General features: G+C 43.7%; 2 protein-coding genes across 22 annotated transcripts in view; one reads left to right on the forward strand and one right to left on the reverse strand.

Annotated features, from left to right (window-relative positions):
• Nucleotides 1-3286: 3286 nt before the first annotated feature.
• Nucleotides 3287-14885, reverse strand: SNRPD1 (small nuclear ribonucleoprotein D1 polypeptide). 13 transcript variants are annotated; one of them, XM_086373019.1, is made up of 7 exons: nucleotides 10899-11031; nucleotides 8388-8456; nucleotides 7536-7612; nucleotides 5852-6043; nucleotides 5726-5768; nucleotides 3623-3727; nucleotides 3287-3451 (listed from the first exon to the last, which is right to left on the reverse strand). In XM_086373019.1, exons 3-6 carry the CDS (start codon nucleotides 7603-7605, stop codon nucleotides 3658-3660), a joined length of 375 nt encoding a protein of 124 aa, XP_086229145.1. In that variant the 5' UTR covers nucleotides 7606-7612; nucleotides 8388-8456; nucleotides 10899-11031; the 3' UTR covers nucleotides 3287-3451; nucleotides 3623-3657. The 13 variants fall into 13 exon arrangements, 12 of the variants coding, with proteins under 12 accessions (XP_086229145.1, XP_086229143.1, XP_086229144.1 ...); XR_015153870.1 differs by lacking the exons at nucleotides 8388-8456; nucleotides 10899-11031 and adding an exon at nucleotides 14111-14885; XM_086373017.1 differs by lacking the exon at nucleotides 8388-8456.
• Nucleotides 14148-15983, forward strand: part of ESCO1 (establishment of sister chromatid cohesion N-acetyltransferase 1) — a 43994-nt gene continuing 42158 nt past the window's right edge. For 2 of the 9 annotated variants that reach the window (XR_015153866.1, XM_086373009.1), the window contains exon 1: nucleotides 14148-14641. The gene's annotated coding sequence lies outside the window, so the exon portion shown is untranslated. Of the gene's footprint in view, nucleotides 14642-14770; nucleotides 14916-15015; nucleotides 15706-15983 lie in introns of those variants that run through there. The other 7 variants (XR_015153867.1, XM_086373010.1, XM_086373011.1 and 4 more) reach the window with 6 other exon arrangements.

The raw sequence follows: 15983 nt of genomic DNA on the forward strand, positions 1-15983 counted from the left end.
ATTTAAAAAATGCAAAATTTCTCTTCCTTCTCAAAAGTACACCTCTTATTTTGTGAGTCCACCAAGAATTTTCACGTTAAATAAAGACCAATATTAGACATATTCTTGTTGTTTTAATTGGCATGTCTCTAGAAATGTCTGTTGTTGGTTGTAGATAGAAAATTCTTCCTCAACATGATAAGCAAAGTCCATTTTAGGTTTTCAGGACTGTTATTAAATGTTATTCTGATACATTGGCCACCTGATGCAAAGAACTGACTCACTGGAAAAGACCCTGATGCTGGGAAAGATTGAGGGCAGGAGAAGGGGACAACAGAGGATGAGATGGTTGGGTGGCATCACCGACTCAATGGACATGGGTTTGGGTGGACTCTGGGAGTTGGTGATGGACAGGGAGGCCTGGTGTGCTGCGGTTCACAGGGTCGCAGTGTTGGACACGACTGAGTGACTGAACTGAACTCATCCTGATATTATGTAAGACCATGTGAATTTTGACTACTAAACACATTATTACATTTCAAAATACTAAACCATCTTTGTTTAACCAATCTAGTTGCAGTAAAACAAAACATGCTGTGAAATATAATTTCTCTATTAGCTCACTTACAGTTTTCTACATAAACTCATTAATTTCTTTAAACAAACCCCCAAATTTCACAAAATCTTAAGCTTTAAAAGATATAAAATTGGGAATTCCCCAGCGGTCCAGTGGTTAGCGCTTTGTGCTTTCACTATTGACGGCTTGGGTTTGATCCCTGGTTGGGGAATTAAGAACTCACAAACCAAGTAGTGTGGCCAAAAGGAAAAAAACCCACCCCAAAACATAAAAACAGAAGGCAATCCTTTTTGTAATACCACGTGCCTGGTAAAGCCTGCCCTTGAAAACCAAAGGGGACAGGACAAGGAGGAAAGTTCTACAGTCCAACTGGCCAGCTTCACTTCGAACCCAATTACTTCAAACATCTGGAGATGAGGGTGATGCCTATTGGTTATGCAGTAGGAAGAAACCATCTATTGTCCCCTGGGGAGCCCAGCCAATCAGAAACTGTAGTTACCCAACCAATGAGAGGCCTCTTTCTGCAAAAGAGGCTGCTTATTACTGCCCCTCCCCAGGCCTCCCTGCCTCCCTCCCCCAGGCCCTATCAAAGCAAGGCCCGCTTCCTGGTTCTCTGGAGTTGCCTGTGCTCAGCCACAGTTTGCTGCCAAACTGCAATTCTTCTGGCTATTCTTAAAGTCACTGTGCTGATAGAATAACTGGCTATTATTAAAGTTGACAAATTCAATCCAGTACCCACTAGGTTTCGCCTTATATTTAAACTGTTCCCAGACTGGTTTCACACTACAAACTTTGAAACATTAAAATTCACAAAATGAGACACAGTTAAGGGACTTCTGAAACTCCAATACTTTGGCCACCTCATGCGAAGAGTTGACTCATTGGAAAAGACCCTGATGCTGGGAGGGATTGGGGGCAGGAGGAGAAGGGGACGACAGAGGATGAAATGGCTGGATGGCACCACCAACTAGATGGACATGAGTTTGAGTGAACTCTGGGAGTTGGTGTTGGACAGGGAGGCCCAGTGTGCTGCAGTTCATGGGGTTGCAAAGAGTTGGACACAACTGAGCGACTCAACTGAAGGGACTTCTCAGGCGGCCCAGTGGTTAGGACTCCACACTTTCACTGCAGAGGGCACAGTTTTGACTCCCTGGTTGGGAAACTAAGACCCTGCATGACATGTGGCTCAGCCAAAAAAATTAAAAAATAAAAAGGCACAGTTAAAACATTTTTTTGTTAGTGGCATTTGACTTAAAATGAGCTTCCACAGTTTTTAAAACAGACAAGATAATACAAAGTATTATCAGAATATTCACAATTTGCAATTGTGTATATGTTTTCCTTTCAGCCTGTTAGTACCATGCAGTCAGGAGTCATATGTTTATTCACAACTTGTGCTTTACTGTTTGTCCCCACCTTGATGAACACTGGGTCCCTTTGCCTTCTGTTTGCAGTCAACTAATAGGTACAAAAACAGAGGGTGGAAAAAGATACACACATACACAGCACACACAAATGCTGGTGCTATCTCAATTTACCTAACTTCCCAGAAGGCCTAAGGCTCCTGTTTGGTAACAATCTTTGCAGAATATCTTCTTCTTGTTAAACAAACAAACACAAGTACATGATTAAATGAAAATACAGAATCTAGTTCACTCCAATCCTCAGTCAGGTTTTCATCTTAGTCTATAAACAAACAGCAGCAAACTAGCTTTTTAAGAAACCATGTACTGAGACTTACGTTCTTTAGGGTTTCCCTGATGGCTCAGTGGTAAAGAACCCACTTGCCAATGCAAAAGACATGGGTTTGACCCCCGTGTCGGAAAGATTCCCTAGAGAAGGAAATGGCAACCCAGTCCAGTATTCTTGCTGGGAGATCCCATGGACAGAGAAGCCTGGTGGGCTATAGTCCATGGCGCTGGCACAGGAGTCACATACAACTTGGTGACTAAAACATTTTTCTCTAAATCTAATCTATTAAAACAATTCAATAAATCCTTATTAATGATTGGAAAGAATCCAGTTTTGCTGGCAAGTAAGTCAGTCGCCTTTTTTTCATTCTTAAAGAACTACTTGTAAAAGTATTTGGTACAGGAGCCAATGATATGTACATTACACATTTACAAGTTTCAACACTGTTCATAACAGATAATCTAGTGAACACTATTTACAGTTTCAACGCAGAGAATATAAAACGGAGACTTCCTTGGTGGTCCAGTTGTTAAGACTCTGTGCTTCAAATGCAATGTACATGAGTTTGATCCATAGTTGGGGAACTAGGATCCCACACATTGTCTGACAACCCCCCAAAAAACCCCCATTAACAATGACGACAAAATCAACGACTCCTGAATTAGAAGATGAGCATCACCCTTTACTAAGAAACTACATCTTCATGGACCAAACTCAGGAAGAAGAGAATCAATTTTAGACCTCATTCCACAGGACCTCAGTTTCTGAAGTATCAAAAAGGACTTATTTTACTTGTAGGAAGGTTCCACGGAATGGAATCAAGGTAAAACAATAAAACACACCAGTGCATGTGAAATAAAAAGGTATATATTCTATATACATTCATAAAAGAAATATTATAGTTCAAAAAATTAAAAGCCTGATCTAAGATTGGAATTACTGTGGGACTACCTAGTAGTAATGCTTAGCTCTTATTGTGTTGATATCAAGTATATACACATGAACTTTAAAAGCTTAATATGATAGTCAACGGACAAATGTGTTACATTTTTGTTTATTAAAAACTGCTACAAACAAACAAAGCCTGTACAAAAAACTTGAACATTCTTCCCTGTGAAACAGTAAGCTCCAGCAACATTATTGCTTAGGACTTCTGCCTTGGCCTTAATCTTCCTCTGTCAGGTATCCGTCTTCCTGCCCCACCTGCCATAAACAAAACCAGGACAAAAAATATCCCATAATTCTTATCACTCTGCAACAGTAATCGCGAAAGACATTATCACTTAGGACTCCCTCTTTCTCTGCCTTGGCCACGCCCTCTTCCTTGGCTGCCAAAAATGAAACTTGTACCAAAAAACATACCGTAATACTTACTACTTTGAGATAGTAGTCTTGAGAGACATTATCGCCTAGGACCCCCTCTGCCTCTGCCTCGGCCTCGGCCACGTCCTCTTCCTCGGCCTCGGCCTCTTCCTGCAACTGAGGGAAGAGAAAAACAAAGCAAGGTAAATTCTCTTCTGTGCTGATGTGACCTGGCCACCGCCAACAGCACCTACAGTAAAGAAAATTTTAACTCAGTTTCTCTCAAATGTAATCTCAGAGTCACCTCTTCCGATACTTTATCATACAGAACCAAGAACTGCTGGCCTAATACCTTAATATTTGTTTCATTTGACTTTGTTTATGGAGAAATTCATCAAGGTTTAAAATATTTTTTCTTTGTATCATGCCTCAAATTCACCACAAAATGAAACACAAATGATCTGAACTTCACAAAAGATGAAAGAGATTTCATACTAACGGAACAGAACAGAAACACTATGTGCCAGTTTTGTTACTGAAGAGAATCCAAGTAAGTTAATTCATGTCAAGAAAGTTTAAGATACATTGCATCAAATAACAACCTCATGATTCTTCCGAATCTTAAGTCATCTGACCCAATCATATTGTTACTTTAATCCAGTAACAATATCCCTGTTACCTGGTCATCCTAGCTCTGAGCTTCCTATTTTCAGGTATCTATGAATGTTTTTAAAACCCTGACATTTCTACTCATCGTTCGGAGTCTTATCATTCAAAGCAATAGAGTAAATCTAGCACTTCTCTTGAAACAAGGCAGATTAACCACACTTATCTCCAATTCGCTCTGAGGTACTATTCACGATAGAAAAGAAAGAAAAATAGCAAATATCCATGGAGCGAGGGCACAGAAAAAACGCAATAGTTTAAACATCTCAACAAATTTCTAAGTCAGAAAACAGACTGAGAACAACAAATGTTTAGTAAAGGAAGAGTAGCCTCAAAAAGACCTAGGACCTTGGAAGCCAGGGGTAAGGTGAGGCAGGAGGCTGAAAACATGGGGGAGAGGCTGCCAGCCCTCATGTGGGGCAGCAGACTGGCTAGCCCTCTTCCCATCCTGCAACGCTGAAGCCTATTTCCCTGACAGGTAGGCAGGAAAGGAAAGAGAAAATTAACCTTAAGACCTTGAAGCAGAAAGGGTTTGGATGTGAAAACAGTTGCAAAGTGGATGGCAGCAAAAGTCACAGAGCCAGAGGGACGAAGAGAGGGATCAAGTCAGTGTTTTTCGAGCTATATGGTATAGCCTGAACATTTTTTTTTAACTGAAAGAGAATAGGACAGGAAACTTAAGGGCATCTGCATGTATTAAGACTAAACAGTTCTTTGTGAAATTTTGAATGAATAGGTCATAATGCAAAAAAGTATATTTCTTAGTGTGGGTGAGAGGAAAAGTCTAAAAATCATTGTGGTAAGTTTAGTATCAGTCCCTTTCTCCTGTCCTGCTCCTATGATGCTGGTTGCCAGACACGTCTCCCATGTGACTAGAATCTTTTTCTGAGAAAACCAGTTCCAGAAAAGATTTCCACATCCTAAAATGTGGGGTTGCCTTGGTGGAGAAGCAAATTTACTTTGAATCCACCAGCGAAGCAGTCCAGCCTCCCTTTCCAGAAGTTCTCTTTTCAGGTTCCTTCTTAAACAATGGATGGCCAAAGTGCAAGATACTACAGTAAAGCCTTCAACATAAAGAGCATATTAAGAGATTAAATAAAAAGAGAAACCAGAGAAAACAACACCAAGTTCAGAATAAAAGACAGAGAGAAAAATAAGAGAAAAGACTCAGTCAGAAAACTCAATTATTAAGAATTCCAGGAAGAAAGAACAGAATAAGCAAAACAGAAGAAATTTATAAAGGTACACAAGTAAATTTCTTAGCTCTAAAATACAAGAATATCCATACGGAAAGGGTCCGCCAAGTACCCAAAACAATGAAATGGACAAAAAGCTAAGTCATTAAGAAATTTCAGAATAGCAGGAATAAAGGGTTCATCCCCAGATGTTCCAAAGTGTGCAGGGAATGCGGGACCAGGCCATGCAAAAAGGCCCAGCAGGTAAGAACAAACAACACTGGTCTTTTGAACAGCAATACCAGGAACCGTAAGAAACTCGAGGTGTACTCACAGCGAGCGTAGGCAATTAAAAGCAACCAACCAATCTGTGTTGTCTGCAGATATAAACATATTTTGAATAGTGGATTAGGGTATAAATATACCATACACAAAAATGTTTATAATCCTTCAAACTTACCAGCTTCCCTTTTCTTAGACTTCACCTTTGGTTCCACATCCACGAGTAGTGTATCCAGAGGTAAGCTGTCTGGCAGAATAAAATACCGAATGTTATTTCCTCGAATACTCAGTGTTTCCAGCTGTACAGGTTCTCTGTTCTTCAGGGTCATTTTCACTGCTTTAAGATGTGTGTTCATACTGACATCTACACCTGGAGGGAAAAAAGAGGGCAATTATTAGCATAAAAAGGAAGGCAACCAATTTATCTATCAGGCCACAGTTGGTACTATATTAGATTTACGAGCTCTATGTTCCAGGAATGGTACGCTAAGGCATTTTAGTTTAATCCTCAATGTCCCTATGGTAGATGGTATGATTATCCTACTGTTAGGACTAAAATATATAGCCAGGATATAAGAAATGTAACACTGGTTGTCCGTGAGGGGAGAGAATTGGATTTTTACTAGATTTTGCTCCCCCAATTTACTAAATTTTTATTAAGTGCCTACTATCTGTGAGGCAAATCTTGCACTGTACTACTGTCTTCCATCATTGTATTTTGAATTCTTAAAAAGCAGGAAGAACACTCAGCCCCCTCTACCACATGTAACACAAAGCTCAGAAGTGAAAGTGAAAGTCGCTCAGTCCTGTCTGACTCTGAAACCCCCATAGACTATCCAGTTCATGGAATTCTCCAGGCCAGAATACTGGAGTAGGTAGCCTTTCCCTTCTCCGGGGGATCTTCCCAACCCAGGAATCGAACCAGGGTCTCCCGCATTGCAGGCGGATTTTTTATTAACTGAGCTGCTGCTGCTGCTAAGTTGCTTCAGTCGTGTCTGACTCTGTGCAACCCCATAGGCGGCAGCCCACCAAACTCCCCCGTCCCTGGGATTCTCCAGGCAAAAACACTGGAGTGGCTAGAGCAGACTAAATCATTGTTTAAAATCACAGAATTTTAACAGCAAAATTATGCTTCCTTAGATACGATCAGTATGTATCAAAACCTTATACTACATGGATTTCCTTTCATAGCAATTGGTGTTGCAAAGTTCTAGCAAACTCACAAAAATTACCAGTTATGTAAATATTTCAGAGAGTAGAATGGGGCCATCTGCTAAGATAGCATTTTCTTTCATCACTTCTTTTAAAAAATCTGCCCTTTGGCAGGTGTGTGTGTGTGTAACACTACTATTAGTGAAGAATCATAGTGGCTTTAAATTTAAAACTACATATCCAACATTTTACGTCACTAAAGCAAAAAATACTCAAAAATGTTATGCTTAGGTAAAATTATGGTTCCTCATCACCCCCTCCCCATTTCCCATGTGTGTTTTACCCAAGATAATCAGATACGGAAACCCTATTCTCTGTCTTCAAAGACTTTACCGTTGAACAGGGGACACAAAATTCTAATAAAAGTAATATGTGTTTTGGAAGATGTAACACTCGAGGGGGCACATACAGGCCAAAGTGGAAAAGGCATCAATCAAGAAAACAGTGGTTGCACATGGGGTAACCTGAATCCTTCTGGTATTAGCACAAGAGCTTAAGGGGAGACATACATAAGAAGGTGCATGTAATACTCCAGACAAAAGGAAGGAGATTTGTACTAAATAAATGTTATTAACCAAACAAAGAATTCTGGCCTGCAGGTCAAAGAGACGGGGGAAAAAAGTGTTATAAACTCAGTCCAACCTCCATACCTGTGATTGTTCCGTGGACTTGTGTTCCATTCTTTAATTCAATGGTTACAGTTTCGTGACTCAATTTCATCAAAAATCTATAAAGACATTAAGAATAAACAGTAAGTTTTTACTTTTACTACTCCAAAAACATGTTTATGAAGTCAAAGTGAAATTTCTAGATATAGAAAACGTGCTCTGGATGCTGTCTGCACCCATTCCCGTTAATAGTGTGCACTGTAATTTCCCTAGTTGTATGGAAAGGTGCCTCAATAACATTTACTTCCATTCCTCACTTCATCTATTCTGTTCTCCAAATTATTATGAAACAATGCAGAGGAAGTTGAAGAGTTCACAGATTCACAACCACATCTAGGAAAGTGAACAACAATCCTACAGTCTGATCCAATATGCAATTCATATTCAAAATTTCTGGTCTATAGTATAGTATGTACTCTGTGTACTCTACCACGGCATCAATCACAGCTGCAGGATTCCAACAACTGGGGGATTCCCTATGTCCCCACAGCTAGAGTCCATTTGAGAGGTGGGATCAGGAACTTTATATCTAATCTTGGATTGTAACAAGCACTAAGAGTTGGCTAAAATGTTTCCATGATTAAAGGGAAGTCAGCCTTAAAAATGCAACTTTTTAAGTGGTATAGATAGCCATCAAAATAGGGGAAACTACTTGATCTTGTATAAAAGCAAGTTTCAAACCTGCTCTCATATAAAGAAAAACCCATGTGCTAAATCCCTTCCCTTTCCATATTTGCTGTCAAGGAAAAAAGTGTCTCTTGAACTGAATCCAAATATGTTTTATCCAGTCCAAGGATATTTCTTTGATAAATAATACGTGCCATTCTATATTACCTGGTACTCCCTGTGCTTGGTAATGAGTATTAAAAGTGAGCAAGACTAAGCTCCCAAGGAGTTCAAACTCTAGGAGGAAGAAGAGACACACAAAATAATTTTTTAAAGTAACTACATAAATTTAAAGCACAATGGAGATACGCACAGGTTTTTTTTTATCATGAATATAATGTAGCATGAGTAGGAAGGAATCAGATCTTAGTGGGCTGCTAGGAAGAAGTCTGAAAGGTTGGTAATATGCGCAGCAAGAGAGATAAAAGCAAAGATACAGAAAGAAAACAGCACAATGTACACAGACACTATAGGTATTACTGCTGGAGTATTAAGTCCAAGAAAATGAGTAGAGAAGAGTTTCCTTTCAGGGGATGCCCAAGCTCTGTTAAAGAGTTCTCCTACGAGAACAACAGAAGGGTTTTCATCAATGGAGTGGAGCATCACATTAGATGACAAAGCAGGTGTCTTCTAGAGAGCAATATAGAGATTAAGGTTTACACAACTGAGAAACAGAAACAATAAACCAATGAAACAGAACAGAGACCAGAAGTTCATTATCCAGATAGGGGTGTGGATTTTACAGGTGTATACACTTTTCAAAATTGGGAAATGCATGCTAAATTTCATTGTATGACATTTACCTTTTAAGAAGTGAGATTTTAAAAAACTGGGTGGGGAAAAAGGAAGTCTGAGCAGCTTAGTGGTGTGACAGGAGTGGCAAGGGAGGGTTTAGGGAGGGCAGGAGAAGGAAACACTACCATCCAAGCCAGGAAGCAGACAAATTAAAATTATTTTCTGATAAATCCTTCACTATCTGAATTCCTTCTGCTTACTGAAATTCAGATACTCAGATAATACTTAAATATTCAGGTAAAATGGGATCCTTTAGTATACCACTGAAATGGCATCCAAACCCACACTATTAAATTAAAAAATCAAAGAGAACAGAAAGTGAAAGATGCTTATTAGGTACTTAAATCTGCCAAAACCTGGCAATTTATCAGATTATTAGGATCATCAAGAGGAATAAGTCATGGATGACTCCCAGGTTTTTGATCAGGGTGACAGTAAAATAATAATTATGTTACCAACTGAGATACTGAAAGAAGTCAACCAAATCTGCAAACCACTTAGCCAAACAACCATTTTTCCTGGTGCAAAATACATTCTTCAGGTATTAGAAATTTTGTTTCTATAGTCTAAGACATGGAATAGGATTCAGTACATTCATTAAAATTTATAGGAATATTCTGTCACTGTCACAACACGGAATGTCTTTAAATGAGACAAACTGATTTCAAACAGTACTACATAAAACTTAACTATAGATTCAGGTTGGCAGGTATTGACCACACACCAGTTATATCGCAATAAAACTGGAAGGAAAACAATGTACAAAAAGTTGACCTTAAATGCACTCTCTAAAATGCCACCCTGAATATACCAATGAGTATTTTATATGTTATTTCAAATGTACTAGAAACTATCTACTTGTCTGCCTTCACCACAAAACATAAAACTCCAACAAGGCAGGGACTCTGCCTTGGAAAAAAAAAAAAAAAATCCATTATGAACGTACAGTGTAACAGGTGGCCAAAAACTAGTCGACACTGACAATCCTTGACTGAGCAGACAGGAAACTAGCTAAGTTAGTTTATAGCTGCCTGCTAAGATATAAACTTATTTATCAGAAACCTCTGCTTCTATGTTCCACCTCTCAGTCTCAAGCAAAACCACCAAACCCAATCTATTTGCAGGGAGTACAGAATGAATTACTTCAATCAATAAGCACGTCTTCAGTATGCAAAACTAACAGGCCAAATTTAAACACAGATAAGAACCAGAAGAAATCTTGAATATCTGTGTAATTAGTCCAAAAATACAGCAAAGAGATTCTGTCCCATGTTGGGAGATTCTTCCTAAATCAAAAGCTTATTCTACAGGGAAATAAATGCAGACTGTATAACGTAAAGTCTAGGGAGTAACAACAAGAGGGGGAAAAACACACTAAGAAAACAACTTACGAAATCAAAAAAGTCCATCCCTGACTTGAAACATTTCGGAATTGGCTTACATTATTTCTTAATAAACCTCTGCAGCTTCTAAGCACTCTTTTCCAGGCTCTGCATGCTGAGATGAAGCAGAAAAGTAACCCAGACTAGAGCACAAGTTCGACGCCAATCAAAGTCTATCGACTTTCACCCAGAGTTAAGAGCTTGGGAGCCTGGCGCTGCACCTCTAAGGCCTCTATGACTCTAGGTAGGAACACCCGGTCCGGCCTTTATTTCCACCTCTAGGAAGACAGGCAGGACCCCGGCACAAGCCAGTTTGAAGCCCAGGCCCGAGCGCCTGCGGGGGCGCGGGCCAGACCGGGCTGCAGCGGCGGGCGCCGGAGGCCGTTGGCAGGCCGCGCGCGCACGCGGCTTTCGCGCCTCCTGCATCGGGAGCAGCCCGGCCTCCCGCTCCAGGCCCAGATCGGCCCTTCCCAGCTCCCACTCCGCTCGGCCACCTCCTCACCTCACGAGCTTCATCCTAGAGGCGCCGTCACCCTTTCGGCCCGATAGGACACGAAATCCGACCACCGAGAGCCGAGGTTGGGCGTATGAATGGCCGGAAACACTTACTCTCGGGGCTCCGACGTAGAGACCGCGCCGAGCGCAGGGACGCACGGCGGAAACGCCGCGGCCGCGCTTGGGCTACTCTCCTTTCCGGCTGCGCGAAGCGCCACTGCGGCCCCTGACGGTTGGAGGTGTGCCTTGCAACTGCTGAGGGTGTTTAGGGCAGGTTTAGGAGACTTTCAGTATGGAGATTTGAGATTACATCCCTTTAACGGGCAGGGCAGGGCTCCGTGTATTATGCAGCACCAGATTTACTCGTTAATGAAAGTTAGTTCTGGGGGAAGTCCAGAGGATTATGCTAATTCTGTTCCAACAGCAGGAACCTCAACATTACTTTATGTGCCTACAGAAAATCACAGAATTTTAACTGATTATTTTTAAATTATGGTCACAAACCTCAAAAGGTGCCCAGAGATCTAGAGATCGTGTTACGCTTCTCTAATGGATACTTTCTCCTTTAGTCCAGGTGATCTCCAAAACTAGGGCTTTAATTTGTACCTCCAGCTTGGACTTGATCCCTGGTCATCAGAATTCCTGAATATTGTGAGGCATTGCTCATCAAACATCAATGTCATCTGGAGGAAATGTTAGAATGAAATTCTGATTCTGTCAGCATGGGGTCTGAAATTCTGCACTTCTAAGGCAAGGGCACCCCACTCCAGTATTCTTTCCTGGAAAATCCTATGGACGGAGAAGCCTGGTAGGCTGCAGTCCATGGGGTCGCTGAGAATCAGACACGACTGAGTGACTTCACTTTCACTTTTCACTTTCATGCATTGGAGAAGAAAATGGTAACCCACTCCAGTGTTCTTGCCTGGAGAATCCCAAGGACGGGGGAGCCTGGTGGGCTGCGGTCCATGGGGTCACACAGAGTCGGACATGACTGAAGTGACTTAGCAGCAACAGCAACAAGCCTTCAGTTGATGAAGATTCCCCTAGTCCATGGATCTCAATTTGAGTAGCAAGACTGTAATGGACTTATGTGTGCTACCTTCTCAACATCTATCCCCCTGTCTTCCCAACAGCTCCTAATAATCCCCTGGCGATCCAATGTGGACCAAATGGCCATCATTTTTTTTTTTTCTAGCTTGAAAAAATTTAATAATTTTTACTCTCATAGTATAAAACCGTCAAGAGTCCTGAAATAAAGTCAGCAAGAATGGAGCGGCAAAGAAAAAGCCTCTATTTGCTGCTAGCTGGAGGGTCAGTCTGAAAATCAGACTCCTCTGTCTTCTTGGAGTTAGCTGAGGTTTTGTATGTTACAAGTATTTAGATTGGCCATGAGAAAGAAAATAAGGAAATGAGAATGCAACCAGCGGGGCAATCCAGCTGTTCCATTAATTTTTAGAGGCAGATGTCTTAATGATAAGGGCTTCCCTGGTGGCTCAGTGGTAAAGAATTCATCTGCCAATGCCGGAGGCTCTGGTTCCATCTCTGGGTCAGGAAGATCCCCTGGAGAAGGGAATGGCAACCCACTCCAGTATTCTTGCCTGGGAAACCCCATGAACAGAGGAGCCTGGCAGACTACAATCTTTTGGTTGCAGAAGAGTCAGACATGACTTAGCAACTGAACACGAGCAGCATGCTAACCCCCACCAATTTTACTTATGCAAATCTTCACCAATACTAATTGTCACCAATCTTCTTATGGACAATTTGATAGGGGTAAAATTAGACCAGCAGGCTACAGTCCATGGGGTTGCAAAAGAGGTGGACAGGACTTAGCAACTAAACAATAACAATGAATTCCTTATGTATCAAAAATAAATCCATATGGTTTTATACGGTGTAACCTTTGTAAGGATTCCCATGTTCCTGATTGTGGCCAATACAAATACAGTGAATAGAGAACTCAGAAGCAGAGGTTCTGGAACTTCCCTGGTGGTCCAGTCCTTAAGACTCCATGCTCCCAAAGCAAGGGTCAGGGAACTAGACCTCCCATGCAGCAGCGAAAAGATCCCACATTCTGCAACTAAGACCCAGCATGGCCAAATAAATATCTTTTTTAAAAAACAAAGGCCTATTTTGGGGGAATGGAAACTTGTAAATATGGTTTGTGTAGGTGTATGTCAGAATTTGAGTTATTACAGATAAAGTGGTTTACACACAAAAAAAATTCCACCAATTGTCTTGACAATCTAAAGGTGAAGGTAAATGTATTAGAAAGTCAGATATTGTATCAGTAGTAGATAACCAGCTTTAATCAGGTTGGCAGTCTACTCCCTGGCATTAAGGGCACAGACCCTCTGCTTAGTGGAAAATCCATGCCTGATTTACAGCTGCCCATCCATATCCTGGGTCCTACAACCTCCCAACAATCAACTGATGATGACTGTTTACTCTAGTATTTACTACTGAAAAAAAAAAATCCCCGTATAAATTGGGTGTGTTTAAACTTGTGTTGATCAAGGGACAAATGAACGTGTCAAGGTTTTGGGATGTGGGGGTGAGGGGCGGCAGACAGGTTTTTGCCAATTATCACAAGATATGGTGTCGTGGCCAATGGCTTCACCCACCAAGACCTCTCATTATGGTTTTTAAACCATAGCACGTCTCCAGACTAAACTGACAGGCAGCTCTATAAAGTTTTATGGAAGATGATGAAAAAAAAAAAACATCAGGCTTCAGCAACTTAAGAGGGTATATTGGGGTGGACTTGGCTTCAAAAAAGGAGGGCAGTAAGAACCATAGGGGAGAATCCACTTATGATCACCTCTTCAGATTCTCAAAGGCAAGAGGACTCATTTACCCATCCTCACAGTCCTACAAATAAGCAAAGAGAAGCACAGAGGGCGTGTTCAAAAGCAGTGTAGAATCAAGAATCCTAGGATCCTAGATTCAATCTTTGGAGGCTTCTAAGAGCCAAAGCTTTGTCTTAACACACGCCGTTACTAAACTTGGTGGAACTTCCTGCAATTTCTTGTCGACTCTTGTGCTCTGATGCCCAAGGAGCAAAGTGTGCAAGGAGACGGGGAAGCCCTGGATTTTGGGGAGACGCTGGAGTGCAATGCCGGGAAGGAGGGAGAACGGATCAATCGCCTCCCCTTTTTTGTACACTGGCTCGTGTGGAAGATGAGAGGTATCTGAACTGGAAGTCGCAGAGAGCAGTACCTGCAACCAACAGAAGAACCGTTGGCGACGGATCTTCAAGACAAACCTCCACCGCTGGGCGCGTGGGTGGCTTTATTCCGAGACGACAGGGGGGAAACAAGGGAAGCGGCCGCCGGTAGGGTACAAGGCGCCCACCCGTGGAGGCGCGCACGCGAGGCCTCCCACCGCGCCTGCGCTGCGGCCGGACGCGGGCTCGCCTCTCCCCGAAGCCCCGCCGTCCCGGCCGGGGTGAAAAACGGCGTGACACGCAGCGAGCGTGGCGGCCATCTTCAGGCTCTGGGCACGTCAACGGAGCGGGTTCGGGCAGAAGAAGAGCGTTGCGCAAGCGCGCCCAAGACGGTCCCAGGTAACTCCCATCTGACGGGCTAGGCGTCGCCGTCGTCGCCGGAAGTTTGGCGTTTCTGTGCCGCGGGAGAGGAGGCGGCGGCGGCAGCGGCAGCGGCAGCGGCAGAAGCAGCTGAGTGTCTCCCGATACCCGGATGTGAGGCGGTCTGCTGGCTCGCGTCGGACCCTCGGCCGGGAGCGAGGAAGGTAGGCGAGCGTCCCGCCCGCCCCGCCGCCTGTGTCGTCCTCGTCTCCCTATGGCCAGCCCCTCCGGAGAGCCGGACGCCTCTCCCCTTTCCCGTCCCACCCTCTGGGTCGCGTCGCCTCGCACGCCTTTCCTCCTCCTAGGGTCCCGGCTTCGGGCGCCCCCGGGAGGGAGTGGGCGGTTCCGGGACGCGGTCGCCGGAGGCAGGCAACCAACCTGCGCGCCTCGGCTGCCTGGCCGCCGCATCACCTGCCGCGGCCCGCTGGGAGGTCGAAGGTATTGAGGGGTCGTGGCCAGGGTCTCGCCGGGCTTCTGGAGCCCCGTGGCGGCGTGCAGCGATTGCGGCGGCCGGGGCGGTGTCGGCCCGCAGGTAGCCGGGCCTCGTCCCAGTCTTCTCCCCCGAAGCCGCTGCTCCAGCCCCGGCGGAGCTGCGGTCCTGCGGCTCGCTCTGCTGCCCGCCGCCCACCCGCTGACCCGGCGTGAACCCCGAGGCCTCTGCAGTCTGAGGGCTGGGCTGTGGGGATCCCGGCTTCACGATCCTTAGCCTGGGAGGGGAGCGGTGGCCCGAGTCCAAGGTCAGAGAGGGATTCTGGTTGGATCCGAGGATCTGGGCGCAGGCCAGGCTGCTCTGGAGTAGAAATTGGGTTTGTTGAGGACCATCGCGAAGTTTGTAGAGATAGATGCGAGCAGAAGGGAGTTGAGTCCTCGATTTTGATCCCTGTTAATATTATTTTACAACGGGGGTTTGTTTTCCTCGGGCAGAATGGGAGAGATAGCTAGTCCAAAAACTGGAGAACGCTCCCTCTCCCACACCCTCAAGCTTCCCCTCCCCCATCCCCAAATTTTTTTTATTGAAAACCCAGCTCATACAGTAGGGCTTCTCTGGTGGCTCAGATGCCAAAGAATCTGCCTGTAATGCAGGAGACCCAGGTTCGATACCCGGGTTGGGAAGATGCCCTGGAGAAGGGAATGGCCACCCACTCCAGTATTCTTGCCTGGAGAATCCCATGGACAGAGGAGCCTGGCGGGCTGCAGCCCATGGGGTCGCAGAGTCGGACACGACTGAGTGAGTAACACACGCACAGTATTTTCCAGGAGAGGGGGAAGGGGAGGAGGAAGGAGTAAGCCTTGAGGTTTGATAAGTACTGTGAACCTTGTTTTCCGGTAGCCTTTGGATGGCTGAAAAGGGATTCTTTCTGCAGGAAGTAATTGCAGCACAGAGTATTTAGATAGTATTATCAAATGCCGTTTCAGTAAATAGTCTTTGCAGAAACCAACAAAAGAATGCTACTTAGTAGAACAGTAGGATGTGGGTGTACTTTGTTTTCTTCCCACCTCAACATT

The sequence above is a fragment of the Bos grunniens genome, chromosome 24 (assembly GCF_055505025.1).
Source record: "Bos grunniens cultivar Pamir isolate PY7600 chromosome 24, Bosgru_T2T1.0, whole genome shotgun sequence".
NCBI lineage: Eukaryota > Metazoa > Chordata > Mammalia > Artiodactyla > Bovidae > Bos > Bos grunniens.